Source organism: Clupea harengus, chromosome 22, assembly GCF_900700415.2.
Source record: "Clupea harengus chromosome 22, Ch_v2.0.2, whole genome shotgun sequence".
Taxonomy (NCBI): Eukaryota; Metazoa; Chordata; class Actinopteri; order Clupeiformes; family Clupeidae; genus Clupea; species Clupea harengus.
The window spans coordinates 22,725,322-22,750,774 of NC_045173.1; the positions used below are offsets into that span (position 1 = coordinate 22,725,322).

The 25,453-nt window shown below is 43.1% G+C and overlaps 1 protein-coding gene across 3 annotated transcripts; it reads right to left on the reverse strand.

Annotated features, from left to right (window-relative positions):
- Positions 1-253: 253 nt before the first annotated feature.
- Positions 254-25,453, reverse strand: xrn1 (5'-3' exoribonuclease 1). 3 transcript variants are annotated; one of them, XM_031559469.2, is made up of 47 exons: positions 25,347-25,453; positions 24,993-25,199; positions 24,630-24,896; positions 24,220-24,300; positions 24,058-24,084; positions 21,758-23,270; positions 20,310-20,542; positions 20,027-20,124; positions 19,561-19,670; positions 19,361-19,471; positions 19,139-19,224; positions 18,830-18,917; positions 18,327-18,495; positions 17,924-17,991; positions 17,677-17,811; positions 17,323-17,392; positions 17,105-17,210; positions 16,861-16,950; positions 16,373-16,529; positions 15,696-15,815; positions 14,989-15,158; positions 14,508-14,625; positions 14,214-14,309; positions 13,931-14,034; positions 13,571-13,702; positions 13,294-13,456; positions 13,006-13,119; positions 12,719-12,817; positions 12,118-12,233; positions 11,564-11,710; positions 11,329-11,418; positions 11,092-11,227; positions 10,395-10,451; positions 10,093-10,225; positions 9,723-9,792; positions 6,699-6,894; positions 6,329-6,427; positions 6,028-6,120; positions 5,708-5,806; positions 4,225-4,299; positions 3,960-4,100; positions 3,633-3,765; positions 3,320-3,477; positions 3,011-3,124; positions 2,601-2,703; positions 2,206-2,363; positions 254-1,769 (listed from the first exon to the last, which is right to left on the reverse strand). In XM_031559469.2, exons 6-47 carry the CDS (start codon positions 21,830-21,832, stop codon positions 1,497-1,499), a joined length of 5,103 nt encoding a protein of 1,700 aa, XP_031415329.1. In that variant the 5' UTR covers positions 21,833-23,270; positions 24,058-24,084; positions 24,220-24,300; positions 24,630-24,896; positions 24,993-25,199; positions 25,347-25,453; the 3' UTR covers positions 254-1,496. The 3 variants fall into 3 exon arrangements, with proteins under 3 accessions (XP_031415329.1, XP_031415330.1, XP_031415328.1); XM_031559470.2 differs by having other exon boundaries at positions 6,329-6,424; positions 24,630-24,899; XM_031559468.2 differs by having other exon boundaries at positions 24,630-24,899.

A 25,453-nucleotide genomic window follows, 5' to 3' on the forward strand; every position in this document is an offset into this window, starting at 1 on the left:
CATGGTTGTCTATGAGAGAGTTCTGGGCGATTTTCATTTCGGCCAAAATAGGACAATAGCATTTTAGAGGCAGATCAGACGGTCTAGTGGTAGAATCGGACAGAAAAAAAAAAAATCTCCTTTTCCCGTTTGGCAGTGCGTCGCCCAAATCGACCTTATGGACAAACCGCCCCTGGTCCCACCCATCCCATAAGACAATGATGTCCGAACTAACCCACCACCAACAAAAAAACAAACACGACAATAATCAACCTGATGGTAACAAAAGGAGTTTATTAAACGTTTCTGTACAGTGTGTCCAAAATTAAGACACACACTCTGCTGTACATTTAGGCTTTTGGTGTTTATCATTCTTAAATAAACTACCAATTTCATTTTAAAATAAAATTCTATACACAGATGTATGTCTCTTTGAACATTTTAAAACCACACTCAGACAGTTCAGAGCAGAGTACCAAAACTGGCAAATAATGAATGAGATGAAATCAAATGAAATGGCGAAGAGGTTGATTGCAGCTGACAATATATACGTATAACCATAAATGTTTTCAAGGTTTGAGGAAAAAAAAAGTATTTGCTACAGGTGGTCATTTTTCCTTTTCCACAAGAATACCATACCAACCATCAACTCACTCCCATAAAATTCACCCATCCAGCGATTCTTGTCCCTTAATTCTCAGTACAAAATACATCACATGTCCAATAGGTTCTACTTACGTGATTGAAAAGGAACTTAAAAGCACTTCATCATTGGCAGGGAACAGCTAAGGGGGTTATACACAAAAGGGACTCCTGCCAGCAAACAAGACACTGGTACACAGGCACCAAATTCATAAACCTGACAAAACCAATATGTAAACCAATATGGCCCTTCTACTCAACAACCAGAGAAGACTGCAGAACAGCATCTAGAGATTAAGTTCACTGGTGTTTTAACTACTCTGTGTTAAAGTGTGTGGTATGCCATTTGGCTGTGTAATGTTTGGTACTGATTTTTCTGTTACTATTTGGTACTATGTGTTAAGAGTCTTTCTTGCCCGATGTTCGTGTTTAGAGTTTCTTTGCCACCATCAAAATTAGGGGGAAAAATTAAGCTTTTTTTATTTATTTTTTAAAACCCTTCATCATACAAGCAAAGAGTAGAATAAAAAATCTGTCAGATTTCAGGCTAAAACGGTGTGAGAAAAGAGGCGAACGTGAAAAGAATGTGTCCATGATGAGCCATCTGTAAAGGAGAGGGAAGTATCTGGTGTAAAAAAAAAAAAAAGAGAAGGAAGTTTAAAAGAGGTTCCCCTACTCACTCAGATGACACGCAGGAACTAAAAACAACACCCTATAAAAAAGAGCCTGGGTGAGTTTTGGGGGGGGAAAGAACAAAATAATTCATTCTTACAAACATGATAGAAATGCAAAAACAAAAATGTATAGATGGGCTTCCATTTTCGGCCTTCTCTTAGGAGACTTCACCTCAAAAGTAACACTGCCAGTTTGACGTTTCATTCTGTGACTTTAGCAGCCTCAAAATTCACTGCCAGCTTCCTGAGTTTCCGTTTGGAGGCTGAGCCTGGCGTATGAGGGTTGGGGTTCTGTTTTGGAGTTTTGGGGGTGGTGGGCGTGGCCTTCTCAGTGCAGTCCTGTGTGCTGTTAGGTGGAGTCTGAGGGGAGGCAGATGGAGTTGCATCTGTCGCAGGGTTTGATGCTGCATAAGCGGAGTTCACAAACTCTCTTGTTTCCTGCACCTTGCGGCCTGAGACTCGCTTCTTAGTCACCTGAGGTAAGAACACATAAAACCATAAGAGAGAGATAAAACCACCCCATATGATATGAACCAGAGAGAGAAGACCATATCTTTCCAAACTTAGACCACCATGATGATTAATGATTCTTCAAGACATTATGTACTTACTAAAGAATGGTTAAGGATCAGTATATGGGACAATACACACTGACAATGCACAAACTGAATGTAAAAGGTACTAGTACACCTAAACCATAAAAGAAACCGCTAATACTGATATTTTTTAATGAAAATAACTTATAACTTTCCTGGCATGGGGGTGTGTTATACATGGAAATGTTAACACGTAAATTGATCACACACACACACACACACACTTGTGGTTGGTGTGTGTGTGTGTGTGTGTGTGTGTGTGTGTGTGTGTAACGTGAGGATGTGATTATGAAAGTATGGTTCTGATGCCTGACCTGGAGAGGCACAAACTGGTTGTGGGATCCGATGGGGACAGAGGGTGGGGGGACGTGCGCCCCAGGAAAGGTGCCGCCAAAGAAGGGCTGGCCTTGGTGGAGCATAGGCATGCCCCAGGGCAGGGGTCCATAGGCCTGGGGTGGCATTAGGAGAGCCCCTGTACGGACAGACAAAGGAGAGTGAGTGGCAGAGAGACACAATATTTACCTCACTTTCACGGCACACGTAACACCCTCAGATCTTATGACCTCTACGCATGAACTTTACTGCCCCTTTGTCATCACACTCCTTACACCAGCAGACTGAATTCATTTTCTGAAAATCCAGTAGCCTGGTGAATGACAATGAGTGACCCAATTTCTTCCCAAAATCAGAATGTTCAGAATCCACTCACCGGGAGGCTGAGCAAACATAGAGGGATGGGGTGCCATCGGCCGCATTGGCTGAACCCCTGGGAACAGAGGTGGGGGCAGGGGGAACCCAGAACCCACAGAGTTCTGGACAGAAAAATCAATGGATTATTATTATTATTATTATTGTTAATAAAAGGAGGAAAACTGCCAAAATGGCAAACTGAGTTGTATTACACTACATCACAAATATTGTTAGCTTGACGTGCCAGGCACAGCTCAAATTCAACTGTGGCATTCTCAACATCGAATTCTACCTACCCAATGACAAATAACTAAAACAAACCTAAAAAAAAAATAGGGAAAATCCTATGTTTCACTGTAACTGAACTTTGGTTAGTGCTGGGTTGTCTCCAGCTGAACTGCGGTTAGAGGAGTGAGAAGCAGAACTGACCAGGCGCTGCAGGGCAAACAGAGCTGCCTTCTCTTTGGCCTCGTTCTCTGACTGGCACTGAGGGCCGTGCACCAGCAGACCACTGGACAGCTTCACCTGGCACACCGACAGACCCTGGTCCGAGAAGGGGGGGGGGGGGGGACATATAGAAATTATGTGAGTGGCAGTAATTGCACGGAAAAGGTTTTTCTCCATTGTTGAACTGACTCTGGTTCTTCCCTCTAGCGTGTGTGTGTGTGTGTGTGTGTGTGTGTGTGTGTGCCTCTGCAGCATGTGAGAGTGAGAGTGAGAACTGGCTGCTAAGCTGACCTGAGGGGTGCACAGGAAGGTGAACTCGGGCGGGGCCATGCCGTGGCCCATGCAGACGCGCCCCAACTCCGCTCCCATCACACTGGGGTGGAGCGTCGGGAGCCCAGAGGGCAGAGGGGCCCCGGGGGAGTCCCCCTGGGGGGAGTTCATCTTTGCAGCTGTGGAAAGGGGTGCCAGGTGAGACACAAGCATGGCTCAGTGTAGAGAGCTTCAGCTCAACTCAAACATGTTCCAGAGGTGAGATGAAGGCCCACGGATAAGACAATGCGCACAGACTGTACTGCTTCAGTGCTAGGGTTAAGAGATGGAGTACCTAGTTTTTTGGAAGGTCGCCTACGCTGCTGCTGCTGCTGTTGTTGTTGTTGTGTGGAGTTGGGTGTTTCAGCAAAGGAGGAGCCTCGAGGGCCGTCAATCTTGAGCATCTCTTTGAGCATCAGAGTTCCCTTCTGCAAACAAGCCCACAGGAACAACAGCGCTTACAGTCAATCACATCACATTAAATCACAGCAGACACATCTTACAGCAATTAACACATGGAATATATTTCCATAAAAAAAAAAACACTGCACTCAAGCGCAAACTCAATAACTTAAAAAGGGATTTAAAAACAAATATGAGGACAGTCTGAGGGTGTGGGTACCATGGCAAAGGACTGTGGTGACAGGGGCTCTCCTGATTGTTCTGCTGGCTCTTTGGGAGGAACCAGCGGAACCAGCGGAACAGGCCCATTCCCCTTAGTGATCTTCAGATTAGCGATCAGATCCTCAAACTCTGAAGAAGCCTGAAATGGTCCAATGTAAATTGAGTAAACGGCGGGGTGATGAACATATTAGTGTTTGTGCGTGAATGCGGATGTGTCTAGCATATAGGACATGCCATGCATTCCATAAGGAACAGTACTACACCTTGCTTGGCTGGTTCTGGGGTGGCACTAAATTGAAGTCTTCATTTCTCTTCAACAACCTGATGCCTCCTGGGTTCTATGTTGCAGTGTAAAAAAAAAAAGAAAAGTGTAAAAATACATACATTTTAAATGTTAGTTGATGAAAACTAATCCCATTCTGATTTTGATTCTGTAAGGATAAACATGACAGAGAAGTGTGCAAGATCCAATGCTGTTTTTCATGCCATTGTGTTTCTTAGGCTGTTTATGGAGTAGTCACTGAGATTAGAATAAACATTAAGGATTATGGAGTAGTCACTGAGATGAGAATAAACATTTCAGGTTTTATTTAAAGGGGAGAAGGCATTCATGTATAGACAAAACCTGTCTGGTCCCCAAAAAGGTTTATTCATTTTGTTATTAATAAATTATGAAATATTATACATACATATATTAATTCATGGATTATCTGATTGACTCGTCATAACCTTTGGGAGACAGTGTTTTTCCATCCACAAATTTCCACCTCCCAGTACGTTATGAAATACATACAGTGCATATTACAATAAAACATTTTGGTTAAAAACATCATAAATTGGCCACATGTAAAATCGCGTGACATGTTTGACTCCAAGATAATGATTTCTTGATAAAATAAGTAAAAAAAAAAAACCAAAGTTACACTGAACTAGCTTAACATCCAACACATAAACTATGGTTGCATTAGTGCTGCACTGATAAAGTTCTTTTTTTTTTATTATTGCTTCCCATCAGTGGAATGCTGAAGGGTTGATTTCATGCTCAGGCTGAAAGGCTGGCTCTACAGCTCGCTGCCTACTGCCAGATCAGTGAACTGCTCTGCTCCCTGTCCTGCTGGCAGCTCGGCCTCCAAAACACACTCGCTCTGAAAGATACCATCTCAAAACATGTCACATGCTCACAAGATACTAGCGCAACTATCCTTACATACCCTCCTTGTAGTGCACTGAAAATCTTCCCATTTCTCCTTGCTCTAAGCACACCCGATCGATCAGTGTAATCAAAAAGGTCTTGGATGACTAAACCAGGTGGGTTCAGATAAGCATTAGTGCCACCGATTAGTTATCCAGCCTTGTTACCCAAACCAAAGAAAGATTGAAAACACAGATCGAGGAATGTCCCAAGAACAGGATTGAAAAACCCCTGCTGCAATGCAGTTACAAAGTAATGGCTGGGTGGACTGTAAAAGGGGAAGTGTGATATACAAGAGCCCTGACAGCTGCTCTGTGGTTTATAGGGGATTATGCATAGTGTCTATGTCCCTGGCAACTGTGTTCAGTTTTTTTTTTTAAGAGGAATTGTTTGAATTGATCGCTTTGGATCTTCTGGGCTCAGATACTGTTTTATGGCAATAATGTATTCATTGCTGTAAGGCTGTGAATTTTGTGAACTGGTTTATGGGGATTACAGGTTTATGGGGTACGGTGCTGTGGGGACGATGTGTTTCTTTATAGGAGAGTACGTACTGGTTTGTTGGTGGGTTGGAAGACCTGGGACTCGCTGCCCTGACTCTTGCTTTGGCTCAGCGGACTGGCTGATCCTGTGGGAAAGCTGCCCTTTCCAGCCTAGGAAACACAACAGTGGAGTCAGGAAAGACGCAGATGTCCGCACACACACACACACACACACACAGCCATGTGTAGGGTGCAAACTGACACCCACACTAAAACACATATGCCTTACACAACTCGCATGGGATGTACAAATAAATCACCGGCCCGCCCACCTACACAGACATGCAGAACTGTGTGTCCATTACAAGCAAACAGCGGCTACGTTCACTCACATTATTTTGCCAGTGAGCTGGTGGTTTCTCGGGCATTGCAGAACTCTGAAGAGCCTGCCATACATTGCTGTACTCCTCGTCTTTACCAGAGCCCTGCGCACACACACGCACGCAGACACACACACAGACACACGCACGCACATACATACACGCGAACACACACACAGACACAAACAGAGAGAGGACCTGCTGTCAGTATACAACACAGTAGGGGAGAAACACTTCGCACATGCAAAATCGTCAATCAATAGAAAATAGAACAGACCCCATTAGCACAGGACATAGACAGACGGACACGCACCTTGACTTTTTGCTGGTTCTTCTGGTTGAGGGCCTTGTGAGGAGAGTGTCTGTTGCCCTGAGTGTCAGCCCTGAGATTAAAGCTTTTGCCATTCTGCTGCTGCAAGAACAAGGGAAATGCTCCGTCAGATCACACCCTTAACTACGGAATTAAGCACACAATTTGATTGGGGTATAAAATATGATTATTGGAGACAAGTCACATGACTTTCCATAATATGTATTTGAGGTGGTGCGGGTGTGAGTGTGAGTGTGAGTGTGAGTGTGAGTGTGAGTGTGAGTGTGAGTGTGAGTGTGAGTGTGAGTGTGAGTGTGAGTGTGAGTGTGTGTGTGTGTGTGTGTGTGTGTGTGTGTGTGTGTGTGTCTCTCACCTGTGTGGGTATGAATGGGGAGCGGGGGGAGTGGTTGAGGCCGGCCAGCTGGCCCTTGTGTGGATGCTGGGAGGAAGCGGATGGCTGGGGCTTGATGATGGCAGTGAGCTTGTGGGAGCCCTGCTCCAGACGGCAGCCATGGCTCAGGTTTATTAAGGCACTGGGCGGCAGCCGGTAGCCACGGCCTTCTGAGCACCTACACACACACACACACACACACACACACACACAGAAAAAGAGAAGAAAACATTAGGCTCAGTGCAAGCACACAATCATACATGATAAGAGAAAATAAAAGCAAACACTGGCAGTAGTGCACACACACACACGCACGCACGCACGCAAGCAAGCAAAAGATCATTGGACCTCATTCTTGAACATTTTCTTAATTGTCTTCTTAAATATCTTCTTGCGAACTTTGTAAGACCAACTCTAAGAAAGATCTGGATGCCGGGTTCATGAATGCGTGGAAATGTGTTTTCTCGTACACCTAAATTTGCATACATAAACGCCCCACCAGCTCTATAAGGGACTATAGAGCCATGTGCACACAGAATCCACAGGCAACGCGAAAACAACTTGAGACTGATCAAAATCATGTCAAAGCGGAAAGCGAGCACCGGTCCAGTAAACGCAGACCTAACTAGCAAGCTAACTACCTAAAAGGCATGCAACAACCTTGCAAACATCACTGATGGAGATAATTTCCAAACACTGTTATTGACTTAAGAATATATGAATCAAGTGCCTTGTAGATTGTGACTTATATTCCTTGGATGAATCATGTGCTTATGAAAGCAGGAACATGGCTTTTGTGTGTGTGTGTGTGTGTGTGTGTGTGTGTGTAACTTAGATTATTAGGTGCCACTTAGTCTGCATATGTACAAGAGCATGTTTAGACCAGAAGTGATAAGAAGGGTCGAACTGTGCTTCTTCCGACCTTGTGCAAAACCTTGTGCAAGAACTTCCATTCCATTCCAAAACTTCCATTCTTGCCTCAGACGTCAGAAATCCACCACGTGGTTATCCCTGCTGAACGCTCAACTTCTTTCTATATAAACCTTGTGCGATGTGTTTAATATTGCTTCACTTTCAGCCTTGTGCTGGGAGTGAGCCCGATTGCAATTGTTGTTTGTCTAATACATATACTTATATGCAGCTTGGGAGTCCTGAGGTAACTAGGGTGAATTTTCACCTAACATATTTGGGGGCTCGTGTCCGGGATTCCAACAACCTTATCGACTCTCCACGCTGGGCTAATGATCAGGATCTGAAACGTACGGAGGAGTACGAGACTCAGTTTTTCTAAAGACCTCCATGAATTGGAAGGAGGCCAGGGCCTGCCAGCGAGGAGAGCCGAGAGTGAAGGAATTGAGATTGATCTATAGGGGGTGGACTTCGAGCTGTTTGTGAGTATATTGTTGGTTTGTTGCGCATGCACGCTAGTATAGTTTTTCTTGGGGTTGAGACTAACTTTATGCTTTTTACCAAAGCATTTTATTAATTTTAACTATATATTATATTTATACTATTTCTCTGTAAAACTGTTTTAAGGGTACCATGGCACTGTCGGAAACCATATTGTGGCTTTAATATATCACATGTTATTCTCAGAGATATTTTCCTAACGAATGTTCTAGTCCCCTGGGCGCAGTCACCTTCCTTAAGCCTGTAAAGGAGAGCTAGTGTCTCTCCTAAAGCCCCGAAGCGTGTTCGGTGGAAGAAGACGAGAAGGCCTCTGAAGGAAGGGTATAGAAGGAAGGGTGGCCTCTGGGCAGGGAAACATAGCTAGGGAAAATATTTCACAGGGTAAGGCGATGTGTTCTGCAGAAGACCTTCAAGGACACAGCAAAGAGGCCTTGTTTGATTGTTATCTGAAGCCTAGGCGAGCTAATGACACACGCACAGTCGACACCCACTATGTTGGCCTACAAATGCAAAGTATACAAATGTGTGATGAGAAATATGATGACATTTTAAATGATAGACTTATGATGATATGGAGTGATGCTCAGTAATGATCTCTGTTCCGAAAATCCATGTGATGAAGCTCAGAGTGATGATTTTGAAGTTATCCATTGAAATTGATAATTGACGAATTAAGAAAGATGATTTGTGATTTTGAATTATCCATTGAAACGGATAAAAGGAGGGACTGATGGAGATAATTTCCCATCACTGTTAATGACTTAAGAATATATGAATCAAGTGCCTTGTATTAATATATTCCTTGGATGAATCATGTGCTTATGAAAGCAGGAACATGGCTTTTTTGTGTGTGTGTGTGTGTGTGTGTAACTTAGAATATTAGGTGCCACTTAGTCTGCCTATGTACAAGAGCATGTTTAGACCAGAAGTGATAAGAAGGGTCGAACTGTGCTTCTTCCGACCTTGTGCAAAACTTCCATCCTTGCCTCGGACATCAGAAATCCACCACGTGGTTATCCCTGCTGAACACTCAACTTCTGTCTATATAAACCTTGTGCGATGTGTTTAATATTGCTTCACTTCACTTTTTCTGACTTGCAATTGTTGTTGTTGTTTGTCTAATAAATATACTTATATGCAGCTCCGGAACAATCACCAACAGCCCAGCTGACATAGAAGCTTGCCAACACACTAACTGGTGTCTTTTGGCAGTATAGCTGGCAAGGTCACAAAATCAGCCCTTAAGAACATGGGCGCACTCCAATCTGGCCTATCTACGACTGCTTTTCCACGTTCTAAAATCCTGTTCTTAGCTAAGAATGAATCCCAGATAAGAAAACTTTCATGAATGCCAGAATTGTCCCGGGAACTTCGTAAGTGGAGTTAAGAAGAAATTTCTACTTAACTTTTTCTTAACTGCGTTCGAGAATGAGGTCCATTATTCCAACATAATCAAGCCAGCTCGTGCGCCCTGCTCGTATGCCTTCAGCTCTACAAGTACTCTCGTATCATGTCCACCCATCTACGTGGTGCCCTACTGCTGAACTGAACCTGTAAATGCCTGTGGGTATTGAAAGAGAGCCAGAGAGCACGTACCTGATATTGAGTCCTCCTGCAAATTCCTCATCAAACACAACCTCATACAGAACCTCAGCCTCACGCTCCGCTGGAGTGGGGAAGGAGATAGACAGATACAGACAGATAAAGATAGAGAACCATGGGAGAACACAAAGTGGAGTTGGAGTTGTGCTTAGAAAAATATTTTTAAGGCATTTTCTGAAATTGGAAATGCATGAGAAATTATTGCGTTATGTGTAAAAGCATAATGTTGATTTTTCTGACTTGGCCACAACAAGAGATATTCCAGCCACATTGTGTCTGTGTGTGTGTGTGTATCTGCTTGTGTGTGTGTGTGTGTGTGTGTGTGTGTGTGTGTGCGCATGTAGTTACAAGGGCGCACAGTTACCTCCTTTAATCCCGATGATGGTGCCTCTCAGGCCGAGAGGGACTGAGAAGCCGTCTCTCACGTTCACCACACGGTCAAAGAGCCGGTACTCCACATCGGGATCAGGCACCACTCCATGCTGCTGCTCCAGAGGCTACACACACACGATCACAGCCAATACACTTCAGTCATGGAGCACCAACAGGCAACCCCACTAAGCACACACTACATTCTGTTCAGTTAAAAAAAACACAGAGGTATGCACACAGACACCCACACCCCCACAGGGGATCTTGGTGGTGTTCATATGTGGTGGAACTCACCCTGTAGAGCAGATGTGGCTTCACAGTGACCCGCACTTTTTTGCTGCTCTTCTTCATCTGAAAACAGAACAAACAGAAATGACATTGGCACACATGCACCCAACAATGCACAACATTTCCTAGAGTACAGGCCAGTGCAGGAATTTCACCAGCATGGAAAATGTCATTGTAAATGTATCCGTTGCAAACTTTGACGCCCTATATCATGGGAATAGCCAAGGAAGCAAGGCAAATGCTGATGGCAGTTCTGGTGTTAATGGCTAGTTCTGCAAGCACCATTATCTAAAGTTCGTGTTAATCAAATGAAGTTTGTTAATTCCACAGCTAGCAATCCGATAAATAATTCTAATGTTAATGTTATGACGAGGTGTCCGGATATAACTTTACAGAATTTCGTCTATATGTTACAAAGTTACAAAGACTCTTATCAAATATTGCCACTACATAGGCTGTCCCGATAACTTTGCTTCTTTTCAGAAAGCATGCCAAGGAAGAACAAGAGGGATAGGGCATTCATGTGTTTTACCATTCAGTGCAAAATTCATTAATCAAAATCAGTGATATAAAAATCACGATTCTTGTCCTTGACTGCCTTGATGCCCTTACATGTGGTCTTAATGCCCTACAAAAAAGAAAGCCCCGCCAAAGGTCAAGCTCCAGGCCTGGTACTGGCCACACACAAGCTCCCATCTCTTACCTTGGCCTTCTCCAGCTCCTCCTCAATCTTCTCCACGATAGCGCCATCCAGGATCTGGAGGTCACATGACACTCTGGCACAGAAGCTGACAGGGTGGGCCTTTAACCAGTTGGTGATCTCCTGCACCTTTTCCGCACTGTGCAAAGAGAAACAGATTCCACCATCAGTATCTACCCCATGGTAACTAAAGCCTCAGTGAGTCCATTGGTGGAGAGGGTGTTATCTTCTGAAAGTTACCCATTCTCATCCTCTCCAGGCCAGATGTCATCCTCGTAGAAGACGTCGTCATGACTGTTCCTGGACACGAGGTCAAACACCTCTGAGAATCTGGGGGAGGACACGTGTTAACATTCATATTATTGTAATGTATCGGAGCCAAAGCTTTCATATAAAAAGAGATACGACAGCTGGGAAGGGCAGGGAAATGCACACACACACACACACACACACACACACACACACACACACACACCTCTCAAGGTACTCGGCCAGAAGTTCCTCCACAGCAGAAGAGTAGAGCCACTCCTTCTCTGTCCTCTTAGTGTAGCCCGGCACCTCCTCGTTCTTCTTGTTGAATTTGAGGTTGAGACCCGCGTTAGACTTCTGCTCTCCGTGAGGACTAGGGGAGGAAGAGACACCATAACTCCCAAACACTCCGCTGGCACCACATACAGAACGGAGGAGACACCATAACTCCCAACACCAATTTTTTACCAAAATATTGCGATTGCGATTCGATATGCGATTTTTTTTTTTTATCCTCTTTTTTTCCCAACAAAACGTAATGAATGATTTAAATATGACCAACACAATATTAAATAAATTTAGTGTAAAATATTCTTTCCCACATTTTACATTTTTATTTAACTGCTCATTACAGAAACAAGAACAACAAATCGGTGGCTTTGCCACTGTGCATTTAAGTAATTTAAAAAAGTAATTTTAAGTATAAACACTAGGCATGCACTTTTTAAACACTGTGTGCAAAATGTACCATCTTAAAAAGAAAGAAAAGGTTCCACTCACTTTCTCTTGGAGCCCCTTCCGATGAAGATGCTTCCGGAGAACCTGGAGACGAGGTAGCTGGTGATGCCCAGACGTGAGGCCAGGACGTAGCCGGGGCAGTACTTGACAGAGTATTTCTGCCGCAGGATCGAGGAGAACAAAGTTATCGCAAGAAGGAAGCAGCAAATGTTAATACTAGAGGGGAAAGTTTAAGGCAGGGCTGCCTATACTGGCTTTGTGGAGATCATGCATCACAAGTCCTACAGGTTGAGATGTGAACCAAATGACATTTAATCAAACAGGCATACTAGTAAAGATAACACAATAAGAGACCCATTCTAAAAGTAACACATTTGACACAAAGGTAGTGTCTTATCGTCAACAACACAAGCTAAACTACAATTTATTTGAGATTCTCAATTTGCAGTACTATTTCAAAGAATTGTACAAATGTTTCTTGCCTACATAACCTACACAATTTATCATCAAATAGGCACAATTAAGGTGTCAGTTGTGTCTTTGAATCTGAGCTCCAGCTAAACCCATCGGGTGAGGGCACCTCCTCAATCAGGGCTGGGCACCCCCGTGTGCAGGTGCATATGACCAGGATGGGGGCACTCACATGCTGGTTCTGGATTAAGGCATCGAGCTGCGGCTCGCAGGGAACAGTAAAGACCACCCGCACCCGGCCCTCGCTGATGACATCACTGGAGTCTTGGACCTTCACCGTGGACAGAATAAACAGAATTACCAACACACAAAAACACGTACACATCGTTTACAGAGTATGTGTGCAGCAAACAGCCGTACAACATCTTGCTTATTCATGGGACAGCTAGGTATGATAAAATGTCACAACTGTGATATGTCAGGCGTCCTAATTTCATATGAGAGCTAAAGAGAACATACCTCTCCCATGGCTCCGTAGTATGGATTCCCCACCATAAACACGGTGATGGCAGGGGGAAACAGTTCCTCGAGTGTTGTGAAGCAAGATGTAGAGGAGTCGAAGGTCTTGAGGTCCTGTGAAAATATAATAAAAAAAAAAGAGAGAGACATGAGAACGGACGAGGGGCATAGGGAGAAGAACATACAGTAGAAGATGCAACAAAACAATGCACTGGGCAGATGAGAGCCCACTGGAGAGGGAGACGATGACAGGAGACACAGGAGAAGTCAAGCCCGAGGGCCCCTAACCTTGACGATGGTCTGGTAGGCATGGGGCAGGACCTGCTTAGCCCACTGCTTCTCCAGGTGCACCTTTCCGTCCTGGCCGGGCACGTACTTCCTGCCCGTCAGCAGCTGGGCGTACACCACCACCCTCGTCTGGTTTATCACGACACCCTTACGCTTACCGAAACTGGAAACAAGACCACAAAGTTACTCAGGACAGAAACACAAGAGCGAGTTGAGTTGACTTCGGTGTGATAAAGCAATTAGCGATAAAAGAAGTGTCAAAGAGGGTGCCCCTTACTGCTCAGTGAGGCCCTGCACATCCTTCTCCCAGTCCTTTTGCTCCTTGTCACTCAGGTAAGACACTTTAATGGGTGGGGTAGTCTTATCCAGGTACAGCTTCTGAACACCTGGGGGTTCTTCCAGGAAAAACCTTAGCATGATGATGATGAGGGGGAGAGAGAGAGCGAGAAAGAAACAAGAAATAAGTAAGGAAAAAACAGTAACAGGAAATAGACAGTAACAAACAACAGTTCTAAGGTGGGCATTTCCTATAGCATATATATCTCTGCTGTCCGTTATATGATATATGCACATCAAAGTACATAACAGACAGCAGAGTTAGAGACTAGCTGTGGAGCCACAGGAAAATGCCTCTTACTTGGTCTCTCCATCACACACCGCCACCACACGGGCTTCCTCCAGATGAGGCCAGTTCACAAACAGCGACTTCCCCAGAGTGTTGGCAGCTATTTCATCGCACACCTGGGAGAGAAGCAGAGGAGGCACTCCAATTAGATCAAGATTTGAGGACCACAGTGATTGTGACCTCACCCTGAATCCAAAGGAGTTTGGAGTTGAGTTTGGAATGTTGTGTTCAGTGTTCGACACTAGACTTAGAATTAAGGGGTGGGTTATGACAACAAGAATGGATGATGGCTTACCGGCTCCCCCTCCTGGCTGGGTAAGATGTCCAACATCGTGTTCTCCCCTCGACTGCTCTGCTGGAACACCACCACCCCGGCCTTCTTCTTGTAGAACTGCGGACAGGTAACGAGAGGAGTAACAGGGCTGTAATAAAATCATACTAAATGTAGGTCCTTCAATGTCTTTTTGTCACAAAGTCCTCATCTCTGAAGACACAGAGTGATTTCTAGCTTGCCACTTCAACCTTGGGTGGGTGGTTAGCTCGAGTTGAGAGCAGTGGCTCGTGCATGCAGCAGGCTAGCAAGGCTCACCTTATGACGAATGTGCTGCAGGGTGGGGAAACCACAGAAGTACAGCGCCCCCGTGTCTATCTGCCGGCCCACATGGTTTAGCGACACATGCCAGGCATCCATGGGCACCGCGGTGATTCTGAAAACAGCCGATCAAACCGGTCAGACCTCCCAGAGAAGCCACGGAGTGCTCTACAACTGCTCAAAGAGGTATTTAACAGGCATACATGCAGTGATCCACAAAACTACATTATCTCTGCTTCCACAGTGGGCACAAAAAGATGCCTGCACACTCTCTCTTTTTATATTATCGAAAAGGAATGCTGTTGCTTTTACACCGGTCAGACTTTTGTCAGCCAAGGACACCTGTACCAAACAAGTACACGTGTGCCAAACACTGATTGCATATTCTAACCCAACCGAGGCGGTGCAGAGGAGGAAGAAAACACACATGCGTACTGGAGGATATAGATGCTGTCTGAGCACTTGGCTTCATACTTACTTTACATGGCAGTGGACAATGTTGGGCAATATTCCCGGTAAAGAGGAGTCGTAGGGGTAGTCCAGCTCTTTGTCAAAAGAGTAGACGGCACATTCTGTGTGTCTGTTCCTGGCCTTCTCTGCCCTGTTCAACTTTTCATTGCAAGGATCCATAGCAGCAAGCAGCAATTTCTGGGAGAAGCACACACACACACATATATCAGGAAATGAAAGCTATCAAATATTTCAACCTGAATTAAATTAATTGCGAGATTGATCATGTTGGCAGTACTGATAAGCTGCTGTTGATGATTTCATCGTCACTTCAAGTTAAAGCAGTGGTAAGCAATGTTTTCTTAAGCTTAATCATTTTCACAGTATGAGAAAAACATTTTTTTAAAGAAATTTGTGGGACTTTGCTGGGCTGTGCTATCTTTAGGAAAAATGTAATCCATGTGAAAGTGTTAAGATACAAGAATCCCTGCCTGCCAATTTTGCCAAGTGGATAAACAGGTAAGGGGGCCAAACCAGGCAAAAGTTAAATTGAACGGTGAAGGGTCACTTGGAGCCGTTTTAAATGTCCATCACACTTCACCCCAAAGTGCTGTAGGTTTCAATGTGAATCTCTACAAGTTCTCATGTATTCTGCTGTGCGAAGCCCAAGGAACCCTGCTAGTTCAGCAGCCCTGCATTAACCCTCTGGCAGCCTCACGTCGCTCAGACAGTCACCTCATCTATGAAGGGGATGAGCACCACGGCCTCCCACTCCTGCTGCTTGCCATTGAGGTCTGTTTTGAAGTCCTGCGGGTAGTACTCAATGATGGGGGAGCATTGGGATGTCATCAGGTGCTGAAAACAGAGAAGACAAGGCAACGTTCAGTATGGGAGAGAGAGCTCATGGCCAATATATCGAAAAACAAAAAATTGTTTATTGTTTACTGAATTATTAACTGATGTCCTAGATTATCTGGGGCTGATTTGAATGCCTTGTCTTCTTTTGGGTGCTTTTATTTCATTTTAACAAAATTAGCCAAGTAGCCATTGCATGACTTTTCCATGGGAAAATATTCACATGGCCTCTTCAAGGATTTTTTTAATATCATGTATGGTTAAATATGTATGAATATGAAGCTCTGAATAGTGAATTCAATTTAGAATAATATTGCTCACTACTGCAAACAAATGCTGAAGTGTTTTTAAGACCTATTTCACAAGTGTTTTTAAGACCTATTTCACAAATACATGTACAAGTCCAGTCTTTTCTCTGCATTGTTGATCAATTACAGGTGTGTGTGTGTGTGTGTGTGTGTGTGTGTGTGTGTGTGTCTATATACACATGTTTTGTGTGTACACATATTGGAACACTACTGTATGAGTAACTGCATAAATAGGTCTGTGTTTGTTACCTGGTAGCTCTGAGGCAGAAGATCTTTGCTGGCTGCTGGCAGGACGCCCAGCAGCTGCTCAAAAGGCATGAAGGGTGTCCCCATGTCAAAGGTCAGCTTGAGGTTACCAAGGTTCCTCACGTCAGACAGGAATGGGGCATAGTGGTGGGGGTAATACCTGACAAAGGAATCACCAATGAATCGTCTGAGACATCACTTAAAGAGGGCCAACAGGTAAAGTCAAGTGTGTGAACTAGTGCCCCCTATTGGTCGGGAGTTGGAAGCCTGAGACCTAGTGGCCTATGACAATTGTGTGGTTGATAAATGAGACTACCGACAGGGGTGTTTGGCAGAGCACATTTAGAAAGAGACTAATGTAAAAATGCTGAAAACATTAATTGTGTTCTTATTTCTGGGTACTCTAAATGCTGAAAGTATCATATAAAATGCAAAACGGTGGCTTTGGGTTAATGCTTCCACTAAAACACACACACACACAACTCCCTTACCAGCTCCATGACTGAACCCCATGGTAATAGTAATGAAGAATCCACTGGATTCCCTCGACATAGCACTTGGCTTGGCCGGCTAAAAATTCACTGGAAGGACAAAAGGCAAAGTAACGTAAACACACAGACACTGGGAGATTCTAGATGCTCACCTATGTGATAATTCTTTGTCAACACACTATTCAACATAGGATGCTACTGTTTTGTGCCTGTCAGCTTGCTGAGGGACATGTAATTAACTCACTCCGAGACGACCTCCACACCCATCTTGGACATATAGTACATGCGTTTGTACTGCCGGAACTCCACCTCAAATATCTCCTCCTCCTCACCATCTTCCTCCGCACACTCTGTGGGATGATGGAAGACACAAGGAACAGTGGTGGGTTACAGTGAAAACATTCCATAGGAATCCACCCCTATGAAAATCACAGCAAGCCTGCACTAGATTACTATGGGTACCTCTGCTTTGGACGCCACCGGTGTCCTTTCCACTGTCGAGAGCAGCGAGACACAGGGAGTCCTCCTGTGACTGGTAACATAAAGCAGAATTCCAACAGAGGAGATGCAACATGAAAACATTCTTACTTAATCAGTTCAGCTGATTCAGTTGGTTTCTTTATTTACTTCAGGAAACACAGACCATGGCAAAACAATTAAGCAACCAACATGAGATATCAAGAAAAAGACTAACAAAGACACCGTTTATCCCTTTAAATCAAGTCATGTTCCCCTAAAAGCGCCATTAGTGGCATGGTTACTATAAAACTGAAGCACGTAGAGCTGTTTCTAGTGGATGGTTTGAGGGATGCTCACCTTGCTCTTCCTGACGTCTTTGCTGCGCGCTTCCTCTGCAGCTCGACCAGCAGCTTCATTCAGGTACTTGTTCCCCACTTTGCTCTCAAACCACTTCAGGTCCACAAACACCTCATTAAAGTGCTCACGGTCAAACTGGAAACCAAAAGCCAGCACAGGACACAACATGACAAAGTTGCTTCTGTTTAAGTTTGTTTACTACACCGTGTTCTGTTACTTTAGTTTAAAAATGATGTCTCTTGCTTACCTCAGACAGCTTCTCCAAGTATTTCTCAAAATTAACAAGATTCAGAAAGCCGTTCTCATTAAGGTACCCTATCAAAGATCACATAAAATAGATATGAACAAAAAATCAATACTGTCAAATTGACTAAAGCATTTTCATTTCAAGTTTGATTTTGTCTACAATTCATAACGCACACACACACACACACACGAGCCGCTTGTATAAGGAGCAGTGGTCCTCTGCTGCCTGAACAGGGCGATGCACAGCCGCAGAGGACCAGAGAGAAACCAGTGCTCCACCCTGCTGAGTGCTGATGGCTTGGGGGGCAGGTGGAAGCTGCGTTTATCATAAATGTGCTGTGTGTGACGTGCGTTAGGGTGCTGTGTGCGACGTGCGTTAGGATGGCGTGGGGCGCGCTACTGACCCCCGAGCGTGGGCAGCACACTGATGTAGGTGCGGTAGAGCAGAGGCAGAGCGTCGTGGTTGATGTGCAAGTGAGGCAGGTGAGGGATGAAGTCGTTGCCCACCAGGAAACCCATCAGGATCCAGTCGTCGATGATCCGCTCCAGGTCATATTCAAAGGGGATCTTTTTCTGAGGGGAGACACAAGGATAGCATAACATAACTCAAGCTTGTGGTGAATGAACTATGACCAACATGGGGCTAGAGTTATTTTAAGTATAATTATAGCAATTAAAGACCATTTCAGCTATAGCAATAACTAACAAGTTTAAGGCTAAAAATCTCACTTGCCTCTGGTGCATCAATCTTGTCATGTACATCTGTGCATGTCTGTATATGTATATAAATGTGTGTGTGTGTGTGTGTGTGTGTGTGCAACACATACATATTGTGTGCTGCTATGTATATGTTCCTATTAATGCATGTGTATATTCATAGCGTGCTCGAATGTGCCAGTGTGCATACCTTAACGTCTGAGAATTCATAGTCTATGTACTCCCTAAAGAGGGAGAGGTGCAGCAAATGAAATGTGGTCTCCTCTGGAGCCGTGATCCTGCAGGATGAAAGCCCAGTTATTTACATTCACGGTCAGTCTGCTGTTTTTTTATCTGTGTATGGCTATTGTCACAATTGCAAGGGCATAGTCACTTCTCAAACGGAATCAGACTGAATGAACGGCAACAGCCTTAAACATTGTTCTTAAAATCCCCTAAGGCAACCGGCCAATAGCGTTCCCACATTCAGATACACCACCGCAAGTGTGCACACACACACCTTTTCTGAGACTTCTTCCCACCGAAGCGCACCTCCTCTCTCAAGAGAGAGAAGTGTGGTTCATGGCTGGTGAGGCCGAGCATGATCTGCCGGGGACAGAAATGAACATCATATGGTCAACAGCACACTCAAGCTCAAGACAGATGCAGACGTGTGTCACACATGATGCTGTGGAGGGTATACCAAATCCACACCATACTAGTGTGGGAAGCAGACACCTACCAGGTCAGCGTCCAAACCGTAGAGGCAGTGCCGTGTGTTAGGATTGTGTCCCGGCTTGGCATTCTCTGATCGGATGAACTCCATAATCTTGTGCTCTCCTTCCCCAGGTGTCTGTGGAGTGTTATGCAGAAAATTATAAGACAGTGAGCCACTCGTTGCAAAACTGCCACACGTGCGCACCGATGAGGCGTGACTCTCACCTCATGGCCTGACAGGAAGACGTTCACACCGTGCCACAGCCGGTCAGTGGACAGCTTATTGTGCACAAAGTACTTGAGCTGCTCCTGTAGTCTGGCCATAAAATCAGTCCCTGTCCAGCACAAGTAGTAAGGAAAGAAAACTGTTAAGAAAGACCCACCCACATCCCTCAAGATTCCAAAGTCTAACAATCAAGCAAACAGTGCCACAAGGTAAAGCGATCTAAATACAATGCCATTGTTTGAAGAGACTTCAAATGTCCTTTGGAACAATTAAAACAGATGAAAAATGCTACGCTTCAGAGAGAAGTACACCATTTGTCCCAGCTGTCCACGTGTACACATGTAATTAAACATCTCACGGGGCACCAAACACTGAACAGGGTAGGCAAATAAGTAGTTATCTTATTGCGCAATACTTATTTGCACCCACCCAGGAAGGAGAGAAAGTAGCACAGTGGCTCCTCACCTGGAGTGATGCAGTTGGAGTCAAACCTGGCTTCTGTGGGCAAGACCTCTCCCTTCTCCAGGGCCTTTTTGATCTTGTCTTCTGCCTCTTTGGCTGATCTATGGCATACAAATCAAGAAAAAAAAAGGTAAATATCTCCACAGCTGGGACTTAACTAAAAATGGATATCTGAAAACCAATATCAGTAAAAAGAGGAGAGCTAAATGTAACGTTAACTGTGGTGGATAACTATGACAAACATAATGCATGTGACTGCAGTGTGAGTATCTTTAACATAGAGTACCTGAATCTCCTGCCACGCTGCTGGTTCATCTTAGCTCTTGGAGCAACCCCGTCCACCGCCATAAAGAACACCTTCCTGGGTTTGATGATGCGGAACAAAACCTCAATGTAGTGGAAGATGTCTGTCAAGATCTTCTCCTCTGTGATGCGGAAGTGTACATCCTCGTCATTGGGGTGTGAACATTGATGGATGATTCCATTCATGTCCAGGTACAGGTTGTCGAATTCTGGGATCTGCAGTTAAATAATATGAAGGGTATGGAGAAATTATCAGAGGTTTAACTTTAGACAATATATTTGTGCAACGTTCTTTGGCTTTGCGACAATAAAAAGTATATTACTACTAGCCACACTAATATACTAGATAGCTGCAATTGCTTAATTAATGGAAAATCACACAATGGCACCTATTGTTGATTTACGGCAGGGAACCTCGCATAGGATCCGGTAAGCAAGCTCTGACCTGTACTCGATGGTGTAACTCTAAACCTTGCATATGCACATCGTTAACGTAAAAAATATCACACTATTTGAGTTTGCTACTTTTGCTCACTACTGGTGAATCATTTTTAACAGAAATTTCAGTCACCTGGTACTATCGCAATCTTCTCTAAGACAAAGTGCCCCCTTAAACGTATTCCATCTACACCAACTGATCAATTCAGGTGCCATGACTGCATTTTCCCACAATGTCTCATTATTGGCGGGTGCTGGGGCCCAGTAATGCTATTATTGTGGTCGGCCTGTAAATTATTTTAAGGTTGCCGATCAGAAGGGTAGTCACTTAGCTGACTTATCAGTTGACTTGCGAAGTTAGTAACACGAAAGTCCTTATGGTTACAAGCACACGTAACCTCTCCAACTCCCGTTAGCTATTAAAAATCAATCTGAAACCAGGAACAAAATAGGAGCAAAGGCCAGTTATTTGTTTTCAATAACTGACTTTGGAACTAGGGTAACCGGCTAGCTAGCTAGCATAGCTAACTAAAATAGAATAGATATCAAGTCTCGCGCAGACGGGCAAACATTCCGCTAGCTGTTGGACTAATGCTAGCTAGCTACCGATCACATCCAAGTACATGTTTAACGTGGATGATCTGGCTGATTAATGTAATAAACAAGAACTAAGAGTTTACAACTGTGTTTTCTAAATGGCACACAAACATTGCATATCCTGTCGGAAATGTGTGAATAAGACTTCGCATTTGAACTATGTAAACAACGAGCTGGGCTAGTCTGTTTTGGAACCTGAGGTACGTGGAGATGAAAAACTCCTAATGGCCTGTTAGCTAGCCAGCTATATTTAGCTAGCAACTAAACCTTTGCCGGTTATTTATCCTCCTAATAGCGTTGGCAACTACAACTACAGCGTTAGCGTCAATGCAAGTGCCAATAATTCAACCCAGCTAGCTGGCTGGCCGGTAAACTAACGTTAGCTAAAAATCATACCTGATGTTCCTTGACAACTTGACTTAGACAAGGATATCGCTCCGAAATCCACCGGTAAAATTTTGGTACCCCCATCCTCACTTCTCCAAAGAATTATATAATCGTTCGTTATAAAAACGTAAAGAGGAGAAGAATTGTAAGTTTCATAAGAAGTTAATATTGCTTGTGAGACTAGCTAGCAAGCAAAAGGGTCTCTTTCCGTTGAAGCCAGTGCTGTTCAGGGCGTAAAAATGTCCGGACGGATGCGATGACGTAATAAATAACGAACCCGGAATATTAGAAAATGTCATATTAACTTGTTACATCATTAAAATAAACACAGCGTATCATTATTTATAAACAAACATTTTAAATGTACACGATACGTTCTCACGATTACATGAACAATATCCACAAAGTAACATATTTTAGCTACAATTTTTCCTCTGAGTGGTACTACCAACAATATAGTCCGGTCGAACGAAGTTCTGTCTATTTTTTTGGCCTAGCCTACATTGTTGTTATGAATACAGTCATAGTTGTAGTTCAAATTATGGTACTAAGTAGACACTTTTTTCAAAAGTCACTTATAAAACAGATACAAATACAGTAAAAACAACAATGAGAAAATTAAACAATAATCATGCTGTCATTTCATTCATAAAACCATATTAAAGTAAAATCAATTACTATAATAATAATAATAATAATAATTGTTCTTGGTTTGTACAATGACAGTTTCAATAGTATTTAAACATAACCTTTAAAACTAACTTAAAAACTAACACTTCCATGTTTAATTTTGACAATACAAACTGCACGTTTAAAATATTGTATTACACAAAATAGTACAAGCACATTATCTTTAATTTAAAGTAGCAAACAGTGACACAAGGTTACAGCAGTCTAAATACAATATCATTCAGATGTCTTTGGAACAATTAAACCCTATAACATTTCTATGTTTTATTAAACATAAAGTGGTCTGAAATAAGAATACCATTTGTACATATCTAAAACAGAATTTTTGGCTGTCAGAGCATTTTGTTTGCTCTGAGCTATCCACAGGTATTGAATTAAACATCTCAGGGAGTACCAAATTGTGCAATACTTATTTTCAACCTCCCTGGTTAGTTTTGTTAAGTTAATGAACTCAGTAGTGCCAGTAATGAGTAGCTGTGGCAGGAGCACAAGCATCAAGCAACAAATCGAATAAAACCTTTCTGTAAGTTATAAGTGTATTTCCACATACATCTTAGCAGTGCAATTCAGCTTCCATAAGCTATGTATATAAATCATAACACAAAAAAAAATCACTACAGAGGCACTAGAGGTAGGAAACCAGGATGTATCAGCAGAGCCTCACAGGATTTCTATGAATGACTGGAACTTACATCAAATTCTGCCTACACATACTGGAATCAAGGCATATTGCTCAGTAAGGATGCTTTGATGGAGAGGGAAGGTTGTATAGCTGGTTCCTTGACAGTGTCTGAGGTTTGAGCTGGATAGTGGACTATTGAACCCAGAACCCCTGTGAGAGAAACACAGCAAGTCATAAACCATGAGCTACACCCATAAAGCAAAATAGTATGTACACAAATTAACAACTACCTAATAATAATAAAAGATTAATGAATCTTGCGGTAAAGGACACACAATGTGTAATGTGTAGTTTATGTTGTCAAAAAATTAAAATGCTTTTAAAAACGGTAACAGCCTAATTATGTAGTGATGTAAAAGTCTGAAAAATTAGAACATATGAATCAATATTCCAGTGCATGATATTCAATGCATCATGGTGTATTTGTGTTAAGTGTTCTTTAAAGTTGTGTTTACATTCCTCCAATACACAGAAACACAAACAAAATAGAAGTGATTAAAATAAAATTATTTTCAATGAAATGAACAGGATTATGGAAAATTATCATGTTTTTATGATGCCTTTAATGATCATGTTTCTATGATGTCTTTATGATGCCTTTTATGATTGCCTCTGCCAATATGATAATAATAATAAAAACTGCCCTAGCCTCCTCTTTTAGCTATGGGTCTAGTTGTTGTTGTTGTGTGAGGTGGTGCTTTAAAGCATTACGTAGTTCCTGGAGAGGTGTCGTGCCCTGTGCCCCAAAGTTACATAGTGCAATTGGCACCGGTTCCATTTTCTGTATTACAAGTCATTGTACCACCAAAATGATTTTGAAGCTATTATTTTGAGGTAAAATAGTTGCATAATGTTTCTTTAAAATTACAAAAGTTAGCTAATCTTCAACATTCTGTAAATCTTTACACATTCAGAGAAGGTACAACAGACTTCTTACCTGCTGGTGAAGCAGAACCTTTGACATCTTATGACACACACACACACACACACACACACACACACACAGACACACACACAAACACACACAGAAAGAGAGCGAGAGTGAGAGTTGTCAAACACAACATTTTGCACACACAAAAAAAAGTATCTATGTACTTACTGTGTTTAGACATAACGCTGAGAATGACCAGACCAAATAATATAAGTACTGCCAGGAGTGGGGCTAAAACTGTAGCTGAACCTGAAACAATAAAAACATAAATTTGCATTCATAAACATCCCCTGCAGGTGGCATTTTCATTACATTTAAATAGCCCTCTTGTGTCATGTGCAGTTGTTATGCAACCACAGCGAGCTACGGTAAACTAAATATGTTGCAAAAAGAGCATGTTTCACATATTCAGGTTTTTAACACCACTTGTCTTTAGAACACTACTTAACATGGGTGAAGAAGTCTACACAGTTAAAACAAGTTAATGTTTACAGTATCAGGTGCATTTCGAGGTCAACTGCCTGTCACTGAGCAACCTATGAGGGCTATAATACAAGAATCGTTGTGAACAACATTACCCCCTTTGGATGCAGAGTACGAGTGGTTTAGGTCCTTCATCAACTCCGTACAGGCCTCCTGAAAACACATCCTGTCACGCACTGTGCGTTCACTGTCGCGGTCCAACTCCTTTTTCAGGAAAACGGCCTGCGGGTCCAAGGCCACCCAGGTGTCTGTCGTTTGGTCCAGAGACAAATAATCTTTCCCATTGTGCTTGATCCGGTCAGATATATGCATCACTTGGTGTCCATTAAATTTGCACTCTCGAAGACGCTGGTAAGTGTGGTCTTCTGTGGGGAATTGTCAAATGTCATTATAGGAGCATGAACATGACACAGAATATACAGATACCAGATCTAAAAGGGGCTTATAAAAGGTCTCACTTTTTGTTTTGTTGAAACTATTTGCAAAAACCCTGAGAGAATCGTGTAGAGATGAACTGCCATTGTTGAAGGACATTACGTCGATTACTCCAGTACGAACATCTCCATTGCCATTGGGTGTGACGGGGGATCCGTTAATGAAGATTCTCTCTTGAAATGTCTCTTCCTCGCCGAACACACTATTGTACTCATACCGAATAACTGTGCCTTCATAAAGTTACAAACAAAATGCGGTCAAACAAAGAAAACAGAAGGCTCGTCAAAGGACATTAACAGGATTACACATTGTGACTTTTCCAAATAATATTCAGTTTTAAGATTATTTAATTAGAAAGGTAGAGTTTAATAACTTACCCATGGGCAATCCCGCAGATAGTGTTACCATACACAGAAAATACAAGGTGCGCAGCATCCGCATATTTAACTTATAGGTTGTAGCTTGAAACGTTCGTTATACTTTC

Bases quoted from the DNA above. Each gene is read 5' to 3' on its own strand.
- xrn1 (XM_031559469.2), bottom strand. From the start codon at position 21,832: ATGGGGGTACCAAAATTTTACCGGTGGATTTCGGAGCGATATCCTTGT. The intron at 17,211-17,322 runs GTACCCATAGTA...ATCATCCCACAG, and splicing joins CGGTGGCGTCCAAAGCAGAG to AGTGTGCGGAGGAAGATGGT. The intron at 10,226-10,394 runs GTGAGTTCCACC...GTGTGTGTGTAG, and splicing joins AGCCACATCTGCTCTACAGG to CCTCTGGAGCAGCAGCATGG.